The following is a 26,178-nucleotide window of genomic DNA, read 5'->3' as shown; positions in this document are numbered from 1 at the left end:
TCTGTCCGGGACGTCTGAGGTCACTGAGCCCTAAAAGAGAAATTGAGAGTGAAAACAGTTTGGAGTGCAGTAAAAAAAAAAAAAAAAAAAAAGTGGGGGGGGGTGGGGGGGGGGGGAATTGCAGCTAGGGGTCGAAGGGGGACGCTGCCAAGAACCTTAATGCCTACAGTGCAAAGCGCGAGGTGCACTGACTATCAATTTTTATGCATTTCGATCCTTCTTTACAAACAACATAATTTGTCTTTGTAGAAAAAACAGAGCAAGATTAACTACTCGATGACGTCAATACTACCACAAAATTCTCGAGAGATCCACTAGAATATAATATTATATACTAACATAATTTACTATGACACATCAGCAACATATATGCAATATAACGAGTAGCTATATTTCACTATTTACGTCACTACAGCACGATGGTTTTGCCTGACAAATGAGCTCAGTGTGTTCGTGCGCTCAGCGGAAATTCAGGAGCAGATCCTCGTGAACCATTATCTAAGGAAAGACTCATTATTCCCTCCCCTTTTCCGACGAGCAAATGGCTTTCCAATTGCCTGCAGATTATTATCTCCGCTCCAGAGGATCTGTCTGGATAAGCACATCCTTCGGTGCGGACGTCAGGATGGGATGCCATCCGACTTCCTGTAGGTCAGAACTCATCCTTTGGAGAAATCGTTCTTCTGAGGACGTAAATAACCACAACATTCGAGTTTGAATAATTTTGAAATCCGATGATATAAACCAAATCGATATCCACTGGCCATACAGTTTATACAGATTTAAATGTTCAAGCAAAAAATCTTTAAACTGACAATAAGAACAAATTAATGTCTATTGACGCTACAGTTCATTTGGATTAAAATCAGTCATGTACGAATTGGTTATGCTGTGGGCTGAATTCAAATTAAAAATAATAATAAAAAATAGTTCCACCTTCTTCTTTGTGGTTTGATATCTGTCTGTTCAAGTCAATACGAATACCGTGAGTTAAGCCAGAAAGGGTAAGAGTCACTTAGCGTGAAGAGAGAAGACGAATGTTTTCTTCATTTCTTTCAATATGAGGAATTTGGAATGGATAGAATATAGAATTTAGGCCAGAGGCCAAGCACTGTGATCTGTGAGGTCACTCAGCGATGAAACGGAAATTGACAGCACACAGTTTTGAGAGGGTGGTAAGTAAGACGGAAGAAAGAGACTATGAACGGGGAAACAGTAAAAGGCATGAAAGGGATACAGCTAGGGGCCGAAGGGGCACTGTCCCCTTAAGGGATAAAAACAGATCCTCAATGAAGTCCTAGATGTTGAGATGAACAAGCGAGAATCTTTTTTAAGCAATTATCAAAGTCTATAATTAAATTACAATTAAAATTAAATTTAAAAAAAAAGAGTGACTGAAGATAGAGTTCTTTTCTCTTATGTCATTCAGTTTTGCTTTTATACGTCTTCGTGTACATATTCATCTCTCTTGGAAAAAATTTGATTGTGCATTATTTGGAAAGAAATATGAACAATATCCTTTTTAACTGCCTTACAGTGAAAGAAATTTCTATATCTTCTCTTAACAATCAATGACACATATAGTATAGTCTTCGTGCAAGTGCTGATCAACAGTTGAAAAAAAAACAGTATCATTTTACATTATTTGGAAAGAAACGCGAACAATTTCCTCATTACTTTGCCTGACTGCAAGACAATCTAATCTCTTATAAAATTAAAATACAGCCGATCATTTCATTCACTGACGACTAAAGCTATCACCTAATCAAAGTGAAAACGCACAATCATGGCGTAGCACTTGATTGAATTCGTAAGAGATTATTTTCTGTCTTTTCTCGTTTGGAGGAGATTACCAATTAGGGACAACAGTTAAGTTACACGTGACGCGAGGAGACAAAAAAATGTAATCACATATCCCACCGGAGGGGTCGATTGCAATGCAGCCCCCGAGGATGCGCGTGCAATGTAGACGATGACGACGAGTAACGGAAGTCATTGCAAGGTGTCGAACAACGACAACAACACGAATTCCGCATTGTAATGCATGACAGACGCACTTGGTTTTCAATCGCGATCAGCATACGTGCGCAAGAATCTTAGATGGCCACTACTGGCTCTCGAGGTTTATTTACAAGAATGGATGCTACAAATAACTAAATGACAACAATCATGAGTCGGAAAGCGGGGCACTGCAAAGAAAAAAGGCCAGGAGGCGAGACGGGGTACTTAAGGAAGGGCCGTGTACCCTATGAGGGCAGTTCGATGCAGTGGACCACGCAGGGCGCTTGCAATCCCTTCAAACACACACGGAGTTCCCATTGGTGAGTTGCTGCCTGAAGTGACCATTCAGTTTTTCCAGTTCTGGTGTAGCGTGCGATCTCTGTATACCAGTCTCCGTTTATTCAAACTTTGGTATTTAAGCGCCACCTTTCTACTTGGACTACAACAGGGAATTATTTGGCAAAAGTAGTGTGCAATTTCCGTCTTCTTGTACATTAGTAATAATTATCCTGCGTTAATATATAACCTTATCTTTGTGCATGGAAGATGAGAGGGATGAATTTGGCATCCGTGCATTACCATTTTTTGTAGAAACATGACCTTTATACATGGCAAATATGAGGAAAATATTTGACAGGTGTTGATGTAGTACAATATCCGTATACCTGTACTAATGTCCATCTCCGTTCATCGAAATTTTGGTAATAAGCGCTACCTATAAAAGAATAGACAAGCATTTTTTTTAGAGATACATTAGAAACTACCGAGTTTTTTTCCAACGATTCCCTCCCCAGCAATAATTAATCTACCATACTGCAACGACCATAAGATACATGAATTCTGAAACCAGCATCAGCTTTTGCCCTCAAAGATGACGATGAAAGATGAAGATGCTGATCACCATAAAATAATCATAAGACTGCATTATATACGAATTTCTTTCTACGAAAGAATGTCTGCGTTACTGAGAGACCTTGCAGGCAATGAAGTGACACATATGCGTACCAACTGTAGCAAAGAATATCCTGTAGCATTAAGTTTAAAAAAAAAAATAATCTAATCTAAATGACAGCACTAATCAGAAGACGAGAGAAGTTGAAGTGTTTATCACGAAACCACGAGTGGAACTTATTATTAACCCTCAAAAGTACGATTTGGATAAAGTGCTTTTAAACGATATTTTAAATTTTCGAGTGGCTGAAAAATATGTATGATTTTTTTTTTTATGTTTAAGCAACCACTGACGTCACAGTGATTGTTTACCCAGGTACGCATATTTGGACCATTTGATCTTGAGGAAGTGTATATTTCATATACATATATATATAATATATATACTATATATATATATATATATATATATATATATATATATATATATATATATAGATATATATATATACATTAGAGAGAGAGAGAGAGAGAGAGAGAGAGAGAGAGAGAGAGAGAGAGAATCTACTGGTCACTTTTACCACTTTGTCCTCTTCACTTTCCGATGTCTTAACGCTTGTCAAAATGAAAAAAAAAAAATGTAGAGGGGCAGATTAAGTCATATCGACGTTAAGCGAACATGGCTATCGGTAGCAACTCCACTTCCTAGTCTTTGAAGACGTCACGAAAATAGGTAGTAGTACTGTAACTTGAATAGAATAAAATATATATCGAATTCAGGATAATTACCAGACGCTGGGGTGCCCATAGGACACAACTGTTGGGAGAGGATGTAAAGTAAGATGGAAGAAAGACCATATGGACGGAGTGACAGTAAAATGAATGCAAGGGGCTGCAGCTACGGGCCTCAGGGACGCTGCAAAGAACCTTGGGCGATGTTGCCTGGTGGAAGCAAGGCCTTAATAGATATTTATTTACCCTTTCACAATCTCTGGATGCAGTCGTGTATGTTGCAAAGATACGGAAGCGTCAGTTTGACATACAGAGTGAATAGGATTGGCGAGTGGAATTATTTTTTCCGGTTGGTAGCAACTAAAGACCTGTGGTACATAAAGGTCCGACAAACTCTGCTCGATGTGACGTCAGAAGCGGAGAAACGGAGGATAAGGTTCTCTGACCGTGTGGACGGACCTTAACGTATACACGAAAGTGGATGGTCTAATACCAAACTAAAGGAATTGGTCGAGGAGAGGAGCTCTTGATTGAGGATCAGCTGCGATGAGAGAGAGACAAGGAGTAAATGCGTCGAAGTCTCTTCGGCACAGTAGAGTTTTCTACGCTGCGTATCATACTGTATGAAACTCTGAACCACAGATCATGGGACTTTCAGCCACGGCCCGGTGCCAGACGCATGATTATGGAAAAAAAGCTTAAACAAAATAAAAACTACTGAGGCTATAGGGCTGCAATTTGGTACGCTTGATGATTGGAGGGTGGATGGTCAACATACCAATTTGCAGCCCCATAGCCTCAGTAGATTCTAAGATCTGAGGGCGGACATAAAAAATGCGGACGGACGGACAGACAAAGCCATCTCGATAGTTTTCTTTCACAGACATCTCAAAGGGTACAAAGAACAGTGTTATGAAATATGTCAGGGATGAATTCTGAAGAGAGATCACATTTATAATGCATATTAACAGTTTCGTTGAATCTTGCAGGAAAAACGAGAAGAAAACATTAGAAAAAGTGACCTGTACGGAACATGAATTCCCGTCTTGGAGCAGCCGTGGCTGGCATCATGGGGCTACTCTTTGCCTTTGGGGCTACTGAGTTGTGGTCCTTCTCTCCGCCTGTTGCTCTGGCCGACTCCTGTCCACAGGATAAGGTGAGGTTCTCGCGAAATCAAATTTTAGACTTTCTTTGCTCGCTTTTCTTTTCTTCTTTTTTTTTTAAGTTTTGTTTTCACAAAGTTATATTATATTCTATATATGTGTGTGTGTGTATGTACGTGTGTGTGTATGTACGTATATGTATAGATATAATATTTAGATATACATATGCATACATACATACACACATACATACATATATAAATGCATATATATAATATATTATATATATATATATATATATATATATATATATATATTATATATATATATATATATATATAGTGTGGGTAGGTACATTCATACACTGAAGTATTATAATTACTAGCAAACTTACCCATCGTATGGGTGCAGAAGTGAAAAATTTGTATGTACTATTTGTTCAGCAATATTAAAATAAGGGCGATTTTTATACATACCTACTACAGAACCTCTTTGTACACAATATTATCAGTTTGTAACTACTCAGATTCTTGTCAAGGTAGATGTACGAAATTCATATCAGAATAAATATGAGAGCCACGGTGAGTTTCTTGAACATAATTTATCATATTTACACCCTACCATACAATGCAGACGACCATACAATACCATAGAAATGCAGACGACCGCATTATTGTGAGTTGAAATTTAGGAAAATGACAAATCAAACTGATACACCTAACGTGATCCGAACGATATCGCAAACGTGCAGCGCCGTGCTATAACATATAATATCGTAAATCATCTGACACGCACGATATTAATGTGATAGATATAACGAAAACTTATCTTGACACCGAGTTACATCCGCCTTCCACCACTTTTAAACACTGTCTCGATTATGTAGTCCTTATGTAACGATTTGTCGTGTATGAACGTTCCGTCTCTTTCGCAATAATTAAAAAAAATTGAGCAACGACTTAGAGGAAGTCACTCTGTAATACTGTGTGCAGGACCTGATGCAGGACATTATATAAGTATAGTACCGATCTGCCGTGGTGGTTCTGAAATGTACTCTCCCATTGGTTGGAGATAAAAATAAGAGAGTTCGTACAGAAATTTGCGTAGTGACCGATCGCAGTAATTTTGACACTCTCACCCAGAATAAGTGAGCTAGGCTGGATTTACTTTGGCGGAAACCACCGCGAGCAGTCACTATGCAGGTCTTACGTAACGACCCTTCTCTTCATCGTGGCAGGCTTATTCAACCTGTTCACGTAGGATGCCGGTCTCTTACTTAGGACTTTTTACCGAAGCCACTTGTGTACCACGGATGTCCTGTATCGGCGTTTAGTGAGTTCAATGTTCAATCCAAGTTTCAATTATTCTGAGTCGTCTATACAACATCACATTCCGATGTTTTCTGCTCGCTAATTAACAGACGTTTATTAAACGCCTCTTTTTCGTCTGTCTGCCAGTCAAGAATAAACAACTTTATTTATGTTAAATTTATTTCATTTATTTAATGCTAACTGAACTCGTTCGCTTAAAAAAAGCGGGTCCGACTTATATTCTTCGAAACTATTTTTCCAGTCTGCCAGTCAAATAATCGTGGTGTAAATCATAGTCATATCAGTGACGTAGTCAAGTGCAGTGGGTCCTGGTCAAGTGGTGCGACCTAATTATCAACGGGTCGCGCTATGCGTCGCTCTACGTTTGTTGGACGATCTATGTGAATTGGGGGTGGGGGGCGCCTTTCAGGGTTTAAAGGATGTAAATGAGAAGGCCAGGTTGATGGGAAACTGCCTGCGCCGTAACTGGAACGGAAACTGGTTGTCCGAAGGCATCAGAGGAATCCGGGGGATGAACAGACGTTTGCCGGTGTGAGGGGCCGTTGCTATCACTGCTTCGATGACGTGGGAGTTTAGCTCCATAACGGTGTACCTCGTTCCGTTGGAATGTCCATTGGCAGGATCGAAATTCCGAAGCAACATCACCGGGCAGTACTTCTTCAACGTTATTTTGTGCACTGGCAGTCCCGATGGATTTAAGTTATTCAAAAAATCTTGCGGATATTGATGATAATTTTCATCTTCTATTGTGTCTGAGCTGAAATATTCGCGACTTTCTCCGGGGAAGTTGTACAGAAATTATGTATGAAAAATCGTAAAGTAACTAAGTCTACGGGAATAACCAGCCTCGTTTCTCGGCCAGAAACAGCTCCGTTTCAGGGAATCCCTTCTCACCCCCACCCCCTACAAAGGAGGGGGGTAGGTTGGATGAAACCCCATTACAAACCATCTTCGGGGTTCCCACCATAACCCTGCCAAGTTTCATGCCCATCTGTTTGGCCGTGATTGAATGACAGACAGACAGACAGACAGACATTACGCCCATTATAGTATTATTATTATTATCTATTCATATGCAACAAACATACCCGGGCCACCGACTTGAAATCAAAGCTTCCAAAGAATATTATGGTGTTCATTTGAAAAAGGTAACAGGAAATGCAGAAAGAAGAGATCGGTTATTATAAAAGAAAAACACATGAACAGATTAATAAACAAAAAGATTAAGATGCAAGTAAATCGTAAAATATATGCAAGAATTGCTTTGGGGTATCAATGCATTCCTTCTTCGCATGAACTTCTCCAAGGTACCAATTGCAAATCGTCCTCTGTAGGGAGGCTGTTGTTCCACTTTCCAAGGACCTCTGGAACCGAGAGCCCCTGGAAGGCAGATTCACACGCATCTTGGTGCTGTGAATGTAACCATCGATTCGTTGTCTTCCACAGAGTAAAGGAGCAGCAGCAGAAGAAGGACTTTACAGTTCGAACGGATTCCACAAGCCATTCGGGGACGATTACTTCGGGGGAGCCGGGGAGGAACTCGTTGAGGAAATGAAGGCCTCTCACATTGAGGACTATCTCAGGTAAGTTGAAGAAGAAGAAGACGTGCTCTGTACATTATTTCCTTGGTTTGTTTGTATGGTGCATTTACGTTGCATGGAACCAGCGGTTAGTCAGCAACGGGACCAACGGCTTTAGACGTGACTTCCGACACCACGTCGGGAGTGAACTTCTATCACCAGAAGTACACATCTCTCGCTCCTCAATGGAATGGCCGAGAATCGAACCCGCGACCACCAAGGTGGGACGCCAACACCATACCAACCACGCCACTGAGGCGCTTATATCTCAGGTAAGTTGAAGAAGAAGAAGAAGTAGTGCACTGTACATTACTTTCGTGGTTTGTTTGTTTGGCGTTTTTACGTTGCATGGAACCAGTGGTTATTCAGCAACGGGACCAACGGCTTTAGACATGACTTCCGACACCACGTCGGGAGTGAACTTCTTTCTACCACCAGTATTACTACACATCTCTGACCCCTCAGTGGAATGGCCGCGAATCGAACTCGCGGCCACCGAGGTGGCAGGCCAACACCACCCCGATCACGCCACTGAGGCGCTATTATTTCCTTGGGGAAATGTGAGTGAAGGTTCGAAAGGTTTAATGTTAGGCGAGGGTGGAGAGTAAGCTGGAGGAAAGAGAATATGAACGGAGGCACAGCAAATGGAATGAAAGGGGTCGCAGGTAGGGGCCGAGGGGATGAGGCAAAGAAACTTATATTATATTCTTGGGGAAATGTGGATATTCTTTCGTGATTCCTCCCTGTCTGACGGACTGGCTTACCTCATCTTTAGAGTTTTTGTCCCCTAGTTTTTGACACTCTAGGTCGAACAACGTCCCACGGACAAACATTGTTACCAATTAACAATTGCTTACCAGAGTTTGCCTTGTGAGCAGAGTAAGAACAGTGATATAGAACTTCAACTGGTACCACAGATCTACTTCCCTCGTTTCAACGCTTTTGACGTCATCCTGCTTCGCCTTTGATATGGCAACAATGTTTGTCCGTCGGGCATTGTTCGACAGTGTGAACGCACCTTAAAGCACATCAAAACTTCAGCTGCGTGTTTTGTCACATTTTCAAAACGAATTTCCTCGGAAATCGAGCTAATTAGGTCTGAATAATATCCAATTCTTTGAAGGCCATGAGCTCAGAAGTGGAGAGAAAAATGGTTTACGGCAGTTCGTCAAAAAAAGGGACAAAATGAAACCAACAGTATATCGCAAAATTTAGTCGTGATATAGTGATCAAAGAAAGATGCCAGTTCTGGGACTTTATACATCCTATATATATATATATATATATATATATATATATATATATATATATATATATATATATATATATATATATAATATAAAACACATTTAAAAAATACGCTTCATACATAAAAAATGTGAGTTTTCCCGCCTCTGTATCACATTACGAAAGCAGATTCGTATGATCCAATATACCAAGAAATGACATAGACTTTTTCTCCTACATAAAAAAAAATATGATAGTTTTCCCGCTTCTGTATCAGATTACGAAAGCAGATCCAGTATACTATACTCTGTTTTTTTCCATCTGTCCATCCTCCTGTGGTGTATGCGTATGGTAACACTGCGTCCCGGGCTTTAGATAAGTTACATTCAGCTTACATTCAACAATAACAATAATATCCTATTTCGAATATTAACGGTGTAATTCGCATTCAGTAAATTATTAAAACACTTTTCAGTTGCAAATGTACACCCAGATATCCTTTTATTTACCTAAAACTTAGACATAGCGTTACTATTTAAAGCCCGGGACGCAGTGTTACCATGCGAAAACACCACAGGCGGATGGACAGATGAAAAAAAACAGAGTATAGTAAATGACATCAGACTTTTTCTCCTCCATGATTCCTCACAGGTACCTGACGAGCCAGGGACACATGGCTGGAACAAAGCAGGATCTGGAACAGGCCGAGTACCTCCAGAAATTATGGCTGGAACATGGACTCGATCAAGTGAAGCTCCAGCCTTACGAAGTTCAGCTCTCACATCCTAACCTTGAGAAGCCAAACAAGGTAACGATGAGAAAGAGAGAGAGAGAGAGAGAGAGAGAGAGAGAGAGAGAGAGAGAGAGAGATCCAACAGTACCTCAGGTACCAGTCTGAGTGAAATTTTGGTTCATATCAGGACGATGTTTTATATCTGCTCATGACAGCTTTTTACTCATTCATGAGAGAGAGAGAGAGAGAGAGAGAGAGAGAGAGAGAGAGAGAGAGAGAGATCCAACAGTACCTCAGGTACCAGTCTAAGTAAATTTTTGGTTCATATCAGGACAATGTTGTCTGCTCTTTACAGCTTTTTACTAATTTATGAGAGAGAGAGGAACGATGGAGAGAGGACGAGAGAGAGAGAGAGGAGGAGAAGGATGAGAGAGAGAGAGAGAGAGATCCAACAGTGCCTAAGGTACCAGTCTGAGTTGAATTTTTCGTCCATATCAGGACGACGTTTCATCTCTGCTCATTCCAGAGTTTTACTTACCATGTATTTACCATCCATCCTTTTCAAAATCCATCCCACCTACAGGTCTACCTCCTCGACGGGGAGGGCCAAATCAAATTCACCTCCACCATCATCGAGGAATCGATCGATGGAGTCGAATATGACGACTCCATTCCCCCGGCCTTCCTAGCCTTCTCCCCTGCCGGCACCATAGTCACGGTGAGGTCATCTTTCACTTTTAAATGAGGTCATCTTTCACTTTTAAATGAGATATTCAACTCCGTGGTTCATAACGGGACACTCAGGTGAAGTAGAATAGTATAAGATTTATAAGATTTAAGCCAAAGACAAGCGCTGGGATCTTTAAGATCACTCAGCATTGAGATGCAATAAAAGGTTGTTGATAACTGGACACACTGTCGAGGTTGGTGACTGTGGGGAAACTTGATGCGAGTTTCAATTGATAAATCTGATGAATGATGGTAACTTTCAGCATCTGGACTTTTACCTTTAACCGAGACTTTAATATACTACGAAACTCAAGTTGCTTCATCGTAAACACATTTAGTCTCTCTCTCTCTCTCTAAGAAACCGTATCAGACATCTCCACAGTATAATCTTTCTAACTGTTTACCACTTAAAAAATTCAAGATAACGTACATAGCAATTCATCCTAAGATTTTTTTTTTTTGGGGGTGGGGGCCGTAGCTTAGGTCCATCTTGTAGTAGTATGTCGTGCGACCATGATGATAGCAGCCTCAAAAATAACGCATACCAGTTGTTATCTTCAAATATCGCTCGATTGTTTACCAAGATGATACAGACATGTTAACATCTAAAAATTATCTCTTTCAATTGAGTTTTAAGTATTACAACTTATCCTGAAAGAGAGAGAGATAAAATAAAAGTTGATAGCCGATATCTGCTCAGAAATTCGGATCAATGTCGAATAAGGACGATGGCCTCCCCGAGTCATACATACAAAGACACGAATTTCTCAACGATGTAGACCTAGGGCCAAGCACTGGGACCTATGAGGTCATTCAGCGCTTGATTGGAACTTCGGATTACAAAGGCTTTTGAAGCCGTAACAAAGGAGAACCTCGTAGTGCACAATTGTTAGCAAAAGGGTGGTTTGATTTGACTGATTTATTAAAGATTATCTGGCGTCGCAACTGCTAAAGGTTATTGGCGCCACTACGATGGAATATATATATATATATATATATATATATATATATATATATAGATTATGATATATTATATATATATAATATTAGTATATATAATTATATATATCAATAGAGGGATCCACAGTAATATCCTTGTTTATCTAGATATAATATATTTATGGAAATATATACAAAGCTTAAAGCTTTCGTCCATCCTCCTGTGGACTTGATCACTAAGCAAATGAGATATGGTATTGGTGAAGAATTCCAAACAAACACAAACAAACAGACAAAAAATATTAACAAGGTTAAAAAAATGCCAACAAGTCATTGGGTCGTATTCCTTTCCATAATTCGCTGTGATCTTCGAGGCGGGACAGAGCGCCAGTCTTCTTTCTGAATGACATCTTGAGGGTCGTTAACCAAAAAGGTAGTTTGTAGATTAGATTCTGGAACGGGCGAAGGGTGGTTATCTACATTATCAGATTGAAGGAGGCTGTACACATTTCTGAAGTTCTTTATTCTGGCCCTTTTGCAAATTTCTTCACTCAAAAGTAAATTGTTCTGTATTCCGGTATTCCCCTCAAAGGTGTCATTCAAAGTAATGAGGGTTCCTTCCACAATTCTCCTAGTGGTCCTATCCGCACTCTTATAAATAACTTTTCCTCCCTTGAAGTCGATGGCATGGTCGGAATCCCAAGCATGCTTGGCAATGGCGCTGTAAACGTTGCCCAAACGGCAAGCTGCAACATGTTCACGTTTCCTCTGGCCCAGGGAACGACCGCTTCCACCAGCATAGCATTTGTCACAATTTTTACATCCTATAGCATAGACTCCAACATCGGTGTTTGGTTTTCTGCAACTGTTTTTTATAATTTTCTTTTTAAGAGTATTAGGGTATTGAAAAACTACGCTATATCCATGTCTTTCTTTTCTAAGATTATTGGAAACTTTTTTCAGGTCATGATTATAAGGAAGGGGAAGGCATTTAAAATTAGCAGTCGAACAGCGTTCCCTTAGATTATAAAACATTCTTCTGGCTCTATAAAGACATCTGTCGATAAAAAAATTGGGGTAACATAACTTATTGAAACTCGTAGTCAAGAATTGAATTTCCTGGTCAATGAAACTAGGGTCACAAACTCGAAAAGCTCTAAAAAACAAATTCGTCAGAACGTTGCGTTTGATTTTCTCGTCATGATATGAATAAAAATGTATGTACGTATTTATGTGAGTACTTTTCCTGAAAACAGAGAATTTAAAAGACTTATTTACATCATCCCTGTGAACAACCAAGTCTAAAAATGGCAGACGCTTGTCGACTTCCCTTTCGAATGTAAACGTGATGGATGGAAGCAAACTATTCAGTTGTAAAAGAAGCTGATCAAAACATTCGGCATCGTCCTTAAAAACAATAAAGATATCGTCAACATATCTTACCCATATAAAAGGTTTCAAATCATCCGGAAGTTTGTCCACAAAAAGTATTTCAAAAAATTCCATACAAAGATTAGCTAAAACAGGCGACAACGAGGATCCCATAGCAACCCCTGCTTTTTGTTGATAGAAATCTTCTTCAAACTCAAATATGGTGGATTCTACACACGTCTTTATAAGCTCACAAAACTTATTAATATGAATAGGTGGCGTGAATTTTCCTTCTTCGGCAATTTTGACCAAATTAGTTAGAACAAAATCAAGAACCACATTAGAGAATAAGGAGACGATGTCCAGACTATACATAATTCCATCTAAATTTTTACCCATAATTTTATCAATGAAATCAAGATTATATTTAAGATGGGAGCTAGATATATTACCCACCAAGTCACCCAAAACCTCTGCCAACCAAGAGGTCAAATCAGCCTGAGGAGTATTGCAGTTTGCTACAATGGGCCTCAAAGGGATGCCCTCCTTGTGGATTTTTGGAAGACCATAGAAATAACTAAACGAGGGTAGTTTTCTTGTCAATTTACTGAGAAAATTCTTTCATTTCTCTGGACGAAAGCTTTAAGCTTTGTATATATTTCCATAAATATGTTATATCTAGATAAACAAGGATATTACTGTGGATCCCTCTATTGATTTCTTAGAAGCACGATACGGTGTTTTATATTGCATATATATATATATATATATATATATATATATATATATATATATATATACACACAGACAAACAAACACATTCATATGCACGTATACGTGCACACACAGAAGACAAAATTAGGAATTTTGAAATACAAAGCATTAAAAAATCATTTAAATCTAATATAATGAAATTATCAAAGGAAAATCCCCATGAAAAAAATCAATAGATAATCGTAAAACAAATTCAACCGAACAGATTACGAGTACAAATTAAACCTTACTTAAAATACCAATGGCATTAATAATATTAAACGGGGCACTTTTTATTCAAATCTGCCCTTAAGGAAAGTACCTTCTTTCTCTCTCTCTCTCTGAGAACAGTCAAAGGAATGAATGAGGGGACAGGGGGAGGGGGGCGGGGAGGGTGGAGACTCTGCAAAGTAATCCCAACAGTGCGATGCATGAGATGAGGGGGAAGCTATGACAGCAGTATAGCGGCGCCCCGTACGGGACAATCTATCTGCTGTATGTAAAGCTAAGATCAACAAAGAATGACGTTTAAGAGAATTCTGGTTCAGAAGCGCAGATAACAAGTCTTTGAAACTGATTATGAGATAAAAGAGAAAGGGCAGGAGGATTAACAGCACATGCACCACCAACTTCCTCTCCCCCCCCCCCCCCCCACCCCCTCCTCTCTCACGCACCGATCGCTCGATTCACGAACAGGACGAGTTGGTGTACGTGAATTACGGCCGCTACGAGGACTTCCAGCGGGTGGCGGCGATGGGGATCGGAATCGAGGGCCGGGTCGTCATCGCCAAATTTGGCAAAATCTTCAGGGGGACAAGGTGCAGAACGCCCACAGGTTCAACGCTTCTGGGGTCATCCTTTATACGTGAGTGGTTCTCTTTAGTTGTTGGTGTCATGATTATTATGACTATTATTATTATTATATGAAGGTTAATACTATCCACGTTTCTTCGAGACAACTAAGGAGACTTTTTACTTTTTTTTAATCGAGTCGCCTTATGATAATGAGGGATGATGATGATGGTTCAGATCGGTAAAGTTCCAATAATTTTTATCAGATGTTACGATGATGCATCATGAACGTAATGTTTATATATATTTTTATATATATATATATATATATAATATATATATATATCTATATATATAATATATATTATATATATATAATATATAAATTATATATATATGCTTAAATAATCACAGTAGACACACGTGACTTCATTAAATAAGCGAATACCACAGGAAAATGTTAGTACTATGATATTGGCAATGTCTCAATGAAGACGAAAGGGCTTGGATTTCTGCCTATCATTTTCCCGTGGCACTTGCTTATATGTGTGTGTGTATACATATACACACACACACATATATATAGACATATTGTAACTGTATAAAAAAATAAGCATCTGTAACACTACTAAACTCTTCCACCTTCACGTAGTACAACCGAAAAATCGCGCCATTTTCTACTGAGCAAAACGTCACTGAAAAGCTAAGAGTTGCTACCACACGAATCTAACCAACTGTCACTGTTATTTGAAAGGGACCCCCAGGACTACCATCCGGAATCCGAAACGGGAGGAGCCGCTTATCCGAATTCTTTCTGGCTGCCAGGATCCGGCATTCAGAGGGGTTCGATCGTCTGGCACGACGGAGATCCTACGACGCCTTACTATCCGTCAGTAGGTAAGGAACTGATCCTTCACATAGACGTATTCATATCTATATATACGATACGTTTGCAGGCATGTGTACGGGCCTGTGTGTGTGTGTGTGTTATGCATCAACTCTAGGCTGAGCAAAATGAATGATACGCCGTTGATTCTCGCAAAGCCAAACTATAGGAAATGTTTTGAGCACTACAACAGCTGTATATATAAATATAAATATATATATTATATATTATATATATATATATATATATATATATATATATGTGTGTGTGTGTGTGTGTGTGTGTGTGTGTGTATGTGTGTGTTTGTAAATATGAACATCTATTTACAGCCTCACTCTCGGTTCTACTTTGGAAATTTATTGACTAGTATTCCTTTTATATATACTAATCAAAAGACTGGAGATCTTGGAGTTATATCTATTTACTCCATCATATTCCTATTGCTATGACTATACTATCACTGCGTGACGTAAATATTCTTCCCCTGTATTCTATGTCTGGGCAAGGGACAGACCATTCCTTTCGTTTCAAAGACTACTGACAAGTAACTATACATTCAAGGGTCTTAACATTCTGAAATTCATTCTACAGACTACAGATAAAAGACTTGGCCATTCTGTTCATTCTTATGACTACCAAATTTGGGATTGGCCACTCCTTTCATTCTTAAAAAATACTAGCTAAGGGATTAGTCAATCCTTGAATTCCTAAGATTTTCGGATAAGGAAGTAGCCACTCCTTTCATAGCAAAGACCACAGGTATAAGAGTCAGGCCATGCACTTCATTCTAAATACTTCAGACAAGGGACTGACTATTCATTCATTCTAAACGCTACAGACAAGGGACTGGCTATTCATTCATTCTGACGGCTACAGACAAGTGACTGGCAATTCCTTTCATTCCAAAACAAAACCGTCACTAAACAAGATATGTCTCCCCATTTCTCTCGGCTTGAAATACCACTACAGGCCGTTCCCTTACATAACGAAGAACGCTAATCAAATGAGTCATTTCTCCACCCCTCATCCAAGATGGCGCGTACCGCGTACCGGAGGAGGAGACAGACACCCCTAGGATTCCAGCTCACACACTGAGTTACAATGACGCCCGGAAGCTCCTAGTCAACATGGGCGGCTCGGAGGCACCGGAGTCCTGGAGAGGGAAACTTAACGTCACCTACAGGATGGGCCCGAAGTTGGCGCGGGCTGGATGGTGAGTCGTTCCCGAGACTTATGAAGTTGCCAGCTCTTTACACGAAGAAAAAATCTCCAACTGACACAACCCACCATTTTATTTATAACAACAAGGACATTTATTTCACAGATACCCTTGACTAGTAACTAAATGGGCTAATCATTGCTGCCGAACCTCGCATATGCTTTTATACATAGTATGCACAAAAAGTATTACTATCATATATATATATTATATATAATATATAATATTATATATATATACTATATTATATGCGTGTGTGTGATAAATTATATACCTAAGTACGAACCTTTATGACCATTGGAAGCTGCAATCAATTAGATATAGTACTAGGATATACTATATATATATATATATATATATATATACTATCTATATATATATAATAAATATATATATTCTAAATTAATTTTAATCACATACCGCGATTCATATACAAGCTACTATTAAGCCTACAAATGTTTTTTTTTTATTATGCAATTCGCTCTACCTCACAAAATAGTATATTTTCATATATGTTAACGAGAGGGGAATTTTTTAGTTGATAAGTTCGTCATCTCGTGGACTAGAACCACGGAAGACGAAATTTCAGGACTGCTGTAATATGACTTAGGCTACGTGTCCCCATATATATATATATATATATATATATATATATATATATATATATATATTTATATATATATAAAATACTATGCATGGTAGTCTCATCTATATCTACCATAATTAGATACTTGAGAAAACAATTCGTGAAAAGACTACATCGCCAATAATTGCAAAGACAGTAGACTAACTAAAGAGATTCCTTGGTGTATATTACGTTAACAAAACAACCAACTTTCTTTTCCAATAATGATCAGCAAACTGACGCCAGCATGCATCCGAGTCACTAGAACAACAAAATACTGCATAAAATGAAGACTTTGAGAATTACCAGTACGTAGGAAATATATATAAAGCGATGTAAGGTTATTATTCCTGACCAGAAGGACTTTTCCAGGAAGCTTAAACTGGAAGTCAACAACATAAAGCGAATTGTGCCGACGTACAACGTCATCGGCATGATTCGAGGTTCAGAGGAGCCTGACAGGTACGTCATTTTGGGCAACCACAGGGACTCCTGGACCTTCGGGTCGTGCGATCCTTCGTCAGCCACTGCCGTGCAGATGGAACTGGTGAGGTCTTTCGGGCAGCTTCTCAAAAAAGGTAAGATAACATTGCCGAGTCATTCGATCGTGTCCTTGGAAACCTTCGCGACTTTTGCTAGCCTACCCTTCTCTAAGCCTATATCACTTTCTTCAATGTCTGCGCGCTTTATCTAGACAAAAACTGTTAATTATCATACGCAGCCCCCCCCCCCTTTTTTTTTTTAACTTCGACTACGCCGCTACTCATAAAAAACAGCTGCCAAAGCTATCTCCATTTCCAGCGTCCTGATCAACCAGGTTAACACTTTTGACCTGAATTCACTCAAGTAGCAATAAGGCAGTATATTTTTCCTTGCTACACAATGGCATTAAACATTACTGAATCACGAGAAACACACATATATACAGAATTCGGATCCCAAACACAGAAATAATGCAAAATATAGGTAGCCTATGTCACGTGCTCCGGCAAAGTGCTACCGAAAACTACGAATTGGAGTTGTCGATTTTACGTGGTAAGTTCACACTTTCTATTCAAAGATAGCAACTACTAATAACACAGAATGTTCCTGCATTACATTACACACGTGTATTCACACATCCAGGCTTCAACCACCGAAAAGTACGTCGATACGTCACACATTTCTCACATAGACGCAGGCAACGGGTTACACCTTGTCGTTTGTCAAAACCAAAATAGAAGCTAAAGCTGTGATTGGTTGGTATTCTCTGAGGTTGAATTAATCGACCAATAGTAAAGCAAGCATTGTAGTGACGTACAGGCCACCAAAAAATTCTCAAATAAATGTCGTAAGGTCCCAATTTTGAACAGGATCAAGATCTAAACATTATCTTCTGATATAAACTTTTTTTCCCCTCAGGTTGGCGTCCCAGAAGGTCCCTCGTGTTTGCCTCCTGGGGCGCTGGGGAGTACGGGTTCTTCGGTCCTTGGGAATGGGTTGAGGAATATTTAAAGGTATTCGAAATGAGGACGGTTGCTTACCTGAATGTAGACCTGGCCATTATCTATACGTATAACCTGCAGGTTTCAGCGACGCCATTGCTTCACAAAATCATCAGAGAAGCAACCAAAAGAGTAAGAAGAATGTAGACAGACAGATAGATAGATAGAGCCACAGTTGATGAATGAGTTTCTATACTGGTTTTTTTTTTCTTCTTTTTCATCTGTCCAGCCGCCTGTGGTGTTTTCGCATGGCAACACTGCGTCCCGGGCTTTAAATAATTACGCTGTGTAAGTTTTAGGTAATTAAAAGGATATCTGGGTGTACATTTGCAACTGAAAAGTGTTTTAATAAATTACTGTATGCTAATTACACTGTTAATATTTGAAATAGGATATTATTATCATTGTTGAATGTAACTATCTAAAGCCCGGGACACAGTGTTACCATACGCAAACACCACAGGCGGATGGACAGATGGAAAAAAAACAATATTTTTTTTTTATAGTGATTCTCTGTTTCCTGTAACATCAATCTCTTTCAGACGCCGGCTCCAGACGAATCTCTTGGTTACAACACTCTCTGGGACCACTGGACTGATCGCGTCAGAGCCTCGTCCCCAGCTCTGATGGATTATAAATTGGGTTCCATCAGCGAGCACGCACCTTTTTACCAGAGGATTGGTGTACCAACTTCTTACATGGTTTGGGAAATAAACTTTGTGAGTAGGCGTTTCAGCTTTGTGTATGTTAATATACATTGAAGGTGTAATGGGATATGAAGGTATTGGTATTCGATATATGTCTATACATGTGCCATAGTCTATTAGTTTGATATTTTAGCTGAATAAATTTTTTTTTCTTTTTACAATTTTTTTCTTGATATGCTTAAACCATCGGTTCATCCAGTTAATGTTTGTTCTTCACACTTCTTACGAATCTCTTGACATATTGTTTTTTATAACCAAAGATTTATTTATGCACTGCTTCTTCGAGCTCGAAAACTTCCCGTACGCAAGTGCCATTATTCTCGACACAGTTTTTGTCCTGAACAAAAAACTCTCAGTGCTAGACCATTAACCTTGTAGCTTTTGTGACCATAAATTATGTTCACGAGATTTTCAGGGTGAATCATTCTTTCCCCACAATTCAGGAGGAACTGGATTGGTCTGATTACCCGCTCTACCACACCACGTTCGAAGATTTCAACGCCATGAAAAACATTCTCGACCCGGAGTTCCGATACCACCTTTCGCTTGGGCAACTTTGGGGTCTCATGGCCATAGGCTTAGCCGATGCGGAAGTAAGGGGCATGATTTGACACTTGCGTTTCTCTAGTAGATAATTGTTTCAAAATGTGAAAATCCAAGCAATGGGTAATTAATGCATAGTGTGTTGTTAGTATAATACGAAGCAAACACATTCACAGTAGGTAGAATGTCATGCAAAAACGCTTTATCGATCTAGTTCAGTAGGGTTCTTGTCTTATTTAAATTGCATCTTCCTAATATGTTCTTGTTTTGATATATTTTTCACAGTTTCCTTTGCCTCCTTTTTGCTTTATAAATTTAGATTCTTCCCATGGACCTCGAGGACGAATTCACGATGCTAAGAGGGATGTTGGAAGGGCTTCAAGCAGAATACGGACAAGCACTTGAGGAACGAGGCCTATCCTTGAGTGAGTTCATTAACTCGCACCCCTACCTAATCTGGCGATAACAGACATGATTTTGAGATGCAATGTCTGTTTCTGTTTCGTTTCGCAATAAAATAAACCAGGCATTTCAGTAGATTTCTGCCTTGAATGATTGAAATTTGCTAGACCTTTAGTTCATTTACTGGCGTCAGTTGGTTTCTGGCTCTCTTGACAACCTATCGTTGTTTGCACGGGGCAGTTGAAGTTTGTTGCAACCGAACATAGGCTTAGTTTATATATATATATTATTAATATATATATAATATATATTATATATATTATAATATCTATATATATATCTGATATATAATATATATATATATATAATAAGACCTAACAATACGCTCAACCTGTACCTGTCATCCGAGCAATCATAATCACAGGAAATTAAAAAAAAAAAATCATACAAACATACAGTTGAGAACTGAAGATCCAGAATTTAGGCCTACTTTCCTTGTTTTTCCTTAACAGCTCACGTAGAACGTACAATTGATGGGTTTACTGATGTGGCGCGTGATTTCAACAGCAGGATGCGGAAACTTTGCGATGTGCCGTACGTATATTTAGAATAATTCTTGAATGTGCTCTCACATGAATATCATACCAGTGAATCAGTAGCGTGCCATTCCAAATGTATTCATCTGGCTCGTCATAGTCATATCTCAAGTGCGTGTGTGCACATAAATGTCCGTATGTTTGCGTTTACCTTTTTGAATTTTTTCTGTTAAGAAATCAGTTGTGAATGAACTTAAATCGCTATATACACGATTTGTGTAATCAATAACTCGCAATTATAATTCGTCGCTTTCTTTTCCAAGTCCTCTCTTGGCTCGGCAACTGAACGACCAGCTCATCGCTCTGGAAAAGTGTTATATAGACGCCGAGGGAAGCACTTATAGGCCTCATATGAAGTATGTAGTACACTTATGAACTATTCCATCTCATAATTCTAACTATAATTGCCTTCAATCCTATGACTGTGATGATATCACATGACGTCTGTTTGATTCAATCACTCATCGAACCTCTACAATCATAGAGTACCGTAGACTTAAAACCAGTAATATAGGGAAGTTAGCATTTAGACCCATATAATTTAATTGAGAAAAATAAGTATTTATGTAATGTTATATGAAATATGCTTAGTTGTCATTTAATTTCTTTTATAATCAACAAGTACCTTTAACATCATCATCAGCCGTTGCTGGTCTTTCTATGCCATTCTATACCCGCAAATTTTCTTAGCTCGTCATTCCATCGTCTTCTCTTCTTTTCCCTGCTTCGTTTGCAATCTCTAGGGACCCATTCTGTTAGTCTTCTATTTCTTTTTTTTTGCCCACTTATTATCTGACATTCTCATTATATGTCCTGTCCACGCCCATTTCTTTTTCTTGTTTGTTAGAATATCCTGTACTTTAGATTGCTCTCATATCCATGTTGCTCTTTTTCTGACTCTTAGTCTTATTCCCATCATTATTCTCTCCATAGCTCTTTGAGTTGTAACTTGTAACTAGCCTATGTTCTAAGGCTTCAGTATAGATTTGTATTTCTCTCAATCAAAATATGTGGGTCTCAGTGCTAACCTTCCGCTATTAACGATTGTTTGGCCGTTTCAGGCATCTGAGACATATCTTCTGATATATATATATATATATATATATATATATATATATATATATATATATATATATATATGCCAGTCACACCTGGGATCTTGCAGGAACAAGATGTTTGGCACCGACAACTTCAACCAGTACAACTCGTGGATGGCTCCCGCCGTCAGGGACGCCCTTTGGCAAGCCACCCACTGCCAGGGATCCTGTCGCTTCCAGTGGCAGACGGTCGAGAAGGAAATCGCAGCTCTGCAGTACGTCATCAACTCCGCCCTCCTGACAATGAAGGATATACAGAGCCTCTAAAATCGTCATTGGTGGGCGCTTCCACACGGCAGTAAAACGTCAGCAACTTATCACTCGCACATCACCAACATGTTGAATACACGTCAGCAACTTATCACTCTCACACATCACCAACATGTTGAATACATGTCAGCAACTTATCACTCACATATCACCAACATGTTAGCAACTTACCATTCACATATCACCAATATGTTGAATACATGTCAGCAACTTATCACTTACACATCACCATCATGTTGAATACATGTCAGCAACTTATCACACACATCACTAACATGTTGAATACATGTCAGCAACTTATCACTCACATATTACCAACATGTTAAATACATGTCAGAAACTTATCACTCACACATCACCAACATGTTGAATACATGTCAGCAACTTACCACTCACACATCACCAACATGTTGAATACATGTCAGCAACTTATCACTCATACATCACCAACATGTTGAATACATGTCAGCAAATTATCACTCACATATCACCATGTTGAATACTTGTCAGCAACTTATCACACACATCTATATATTGAATACATGTCAGCAACTTATCCCTCACATATCACCAACATGTTGAATACATGTCAGCGACTTATCACTCATATATTACCAACATGTCAGCAAATTATCACTCACATATCACCATGTTGAATACATGTTAGCAACTTATCACTCACACATCACCAACATGATGAATACATGTCAGCAACTTATCACTCACACATCACCAACATGTTGAATATATGTCAGAATTTATCACTCGCACATCACCAACATGTTGAATATATGTCAGCAACTTATCACTCACACATCATCAACATGCTGAATACATCTCAGCAACTTATTATCGGTCTTGTCCAATGTTTCAACTATCAGCATTTGCCGGAGATTCGCTCTGTACTTACGGTCGTTGATATTTTTTCAACCTATTTGTGATATGTTTAAGTTGCCATCATGTTGAATACAAGTCAGCAACTTGGTAGTCCTATCCAACGCCTCAGACGATAATGTTGTTGATTTGTTTTCAACATGCTCTTGATATGTATGAAATAAGTTACCGACATGTGTTTATGACGCGTTTGACTGCCGTGTGGTGTACCGCAAGGATTCAGCTTAAAGCTGTTCTTGGAGAATATCAAGCATAAGGTTTTGACTGGAATTATGCCGATGTTGACGGATTAAGTTCTAAGCTGTTACTGACGTGTGGCTGTGGCTATTGGCAAGGAGCTTAATTAAGCCGATGTGGGCGGCAAGCCTTATTGTAGATCAAGCTTGAAATTCGATATTAGTGGCTGAACAAGATGTGACTCCAGGCCAGATGTACCAATATCATATCTCGTGGAAGCTTTGTACTAGATACTTTTATACCTTTATATGCAAATAAAATTATTAGTTGAGTGTTAGTCCTGTTTAAAGCTGGAGATATAACTAGTATGTAAGAATGCTCTGAAGATAGCTCTGCTTATGAAAGTTAAAAAAAAAAAAATTGCTTTGTTTATCTCCTCGGTCATTCGGCCAATAATTGTAGTCACAAATGCGAAGAGGCGTCTGTTCGCGCAAGCGCGATAACGCCTTGATAATGTTGCGTGATCTAAATGTTTCACGGATCGTGGAAAAAAATGTCTTTTGACCATTTACATTTGATTATAGCAAAGCACATGTTCAAGAGTAAACAGAAGATGATGAAGGTTTCAGTGCAGATATATTCTCTGAGAATTTCGCTTTGCTTATTAGAAAAAAACTGTTTTCATTCAGAATGTCACTCCACACCACCTTCCCAAAATTGTCGGCCTCAAAAGGTGCATTCCAAATAATATACAACAAAATACTGTCACAAGCTAGGATAGAGAAAGCCTAGTGTCACCGCTCTGTAGTGCAGGCTGATGTACACTGATATTTTGTGTGGACTCCTAGAGCCAGTTCGGCCCTACCAATCTGTGGTCACAATTCCCCGACCCGCGAAGGTCTGAAATTCCCCCCTGTTTGAGAACCACTGCGCGGTTATATGGAATGGAATGTAGTATTTAGGCTAAGCGATCGGACCCATGAGATCATTCAGTGCTAAAACGAAAATTGAGAAAATAAAAAAAAGTCTGAAAGGTGTAGTACTTAACTTGTCAGATACTCTACCAAGAGTTCAGTGAGACTTGAACGTCACTAGTTAACCTAATTAGCGAAATAAAAAGCTCGGTAAAGAGTGATCTCTCTGAAGTCAGTAGACTAATTATCAGAAGCAAGCTCTGTGACCAATCTGTAGTATATACTATATAGCCTGTCCTTGAGGAAGATTTACTAGACGCATAAGTTCCCGAAGTTCGATTCTCGGCTCGGTAACGCGGAATCAGAGGAATTTATTTCTGGTGATAGAAATTCATTCCTCGATATAATGTGGCTCGGACCCCACAAGAAGCTGTAAGTCCCGTCGCTTAGTGACCAATTGGACCATAGTCACGTAAAAATATCTCATCCTTCGGGTCAGCCCTAGTAGGAGAGTTGTTCATCAACTCAGTGGTCTGGTCAAACTAAGATATACTTAACTAGACATATAGGATTTAGGCCAATGAATGATTGGAAGTTCTCTGGCATCCTGACATCGAAGGTCATTGACGCCGATATCGTTTATTATAAAGAATTAAAGTATATTCAATTAAAACCATAAAAGCAAATATATCATTGTAAAAGTTAAATAGCTTTCAGAGGACCTGCTTCTGAAATAAATCTAAAAATGCCACTTGCATTGTATGACACATCATGTCCAAGAATCTTGGCAAGGATGAACCTGCCATCCTCACCTCGAGCCTCAAACAGATATCTATTTCTTTCCGTGCTATAAGTGGGGCATTCAGTCAACAAATGCCTCACGGTCAAGGGTATCAAACAGTCGTCACAATATGGTTGGTGTTGGCCAGCTAGCAGAAACTCATGTGTCATCCGAGTGTGACCAATTCGGAGACGACAAAGAGTAGTCTCCCACTTTCGGGGCATCACGTTATATTTCCAAGGGGATATAACATTTGTTATTTCTCTCATCTTATTATCAGCTAAGCTATCCCAATGCTTTTGCCAATTATTATAAATAAAATTCTTAATTGTAGGTAAAAAATCATTACATGGAATGGGATACCTTCTTGGTAGCAACTCAGCTGCAGCATTCTTTGCCAGTGAATCTGCCTCCTCATTTCCACACACACCAACGTGTGCCGGAACCCAACAAAATCGAACTGTTATGCCTTTCAGACCAATAATGAAAAGCCACTCTAAAATCTTTAAAACCAAAGGATTACTAGAATTAAAAACTTCTAAAGCTTGAAGGACACTTCTTGCATCACTAAATATGGTAAAATTGCCCTCATCTTTTTAATGCTATTTTCTCAATAGCGGTTAATATGCCATATAGTTCTGCGGTAAATATGGAAGATACTAGAGGAAGTGCACCTCTACAATTAAAAGAACTACTATATACTCCAAATCCAACGCCAGCATCAGATTTGGAGCCATCTGTATATATAAAAGTCGATTCCCTATGTTCTTCGACATGTTCATGAAAGAGAGACCTGGCTTCTTATTCAGCCATGTTCTTTTTTATACCAATAAAATATTTACAAAAAGATATCTCTGGTAATTTCCATGGAGGGGTTGGTGATATCCTACATGGAAGAACTCTATTTCTTGCTATATCAAGACCGTTTATTAATTGTTTTACCCGATAACCATAGGGTTGAGGAGATTTTGGGTGTAACTCAAAATATCTAAAATGCCTTACAAAGTTTGCAGTCTGACAGGCTAAAGAATTTGGAAGTCTTTGCAACCTAAACCAATACCGAATAATAGAAGACTTTCGGTAAAGGTCTAAAGTTAAATCTCCAGCGTCAACAAGGAGACTTGGAATAGGCGAAGTTCTAAACGCTCCTGTAGACAATCTAATACCAGCATGGTGTATAGAATCTAATACCTTTAATCGGCTTGGGGTGGCTGAGGAGTATATTTCACACCCATAACTAATTTTTGAAAAATTAAGGCTTTGTTTAATTTTAAAATAGTTTTGCGGTCTGCCCCCCATGATGTATGTGACAATGCTTTTAAAAGATTCAGGGCCTCAAGACACTTACCTTTCAACGCCTTTAAGTGAGGAACCCATGTCAACCTGCAATCAAATATCAAA

General features: G+C 39.0%; 1 protein-coding gene across 1 annotated transcript; it reads left to right on the top strand.

The window, feature by feature from the left end:
• The first annotated feature begins 2,179 nt into the window (after positions 1-2,179).
• LOC135219145 (N-acetylated-alpha-linked acidic dipeptidase 2-like) lies at positions 2,180-23,419 on the top strand. The gene is given in 17 exon segments (XM_064255659.1): positions 2,180-2,321; positions 4,614-4,780; positions 7,505-7,641; positions 9,517-9,673; positions 10,182-10,316; positions 14,087-14,195; positions 14,198-14,255; positions 14,937-15,079; positions 16,101-16,281; positions 17,285-17,490; positions 18,314-18,528; positions 18,939-19,115; positions 19,547-19,696; positions 19,966-20,071; positions 20,561-20,642; positions 20,908-21,000; positions 21,810-23,419. Coding segments are annotated over 16 exon segments (2,271 nt in total). The 5' UTR covers positions 2,180-2,321; positions 4,614-4,657; the 3' UTR covers positions 22,009-23,419.
• Positions 23,420-26,178: the final 2,759 nt, after the last annotated feature.

The sequence above is a fragment of the Macrobrachium nipponense genome, chromosome 1 (assembly GCF_015104395.2).
Source record: "Macrobrachium nipponense isolate FS-2020 chromosome 1, ASM1510439v2, whole genome shotgun sequence".
Lineage (NCBI taxonomy): Eukaryota > Metazoa > Arthropoda > Malacostraca > Decapoda > Palaemonidae > Macrobrachium > Macrobrachium nipponense.
Note: the sequence above shows the minus strand (reverse complement) of the source record. Positions and strands in the feature narration are given on the sequence as shown.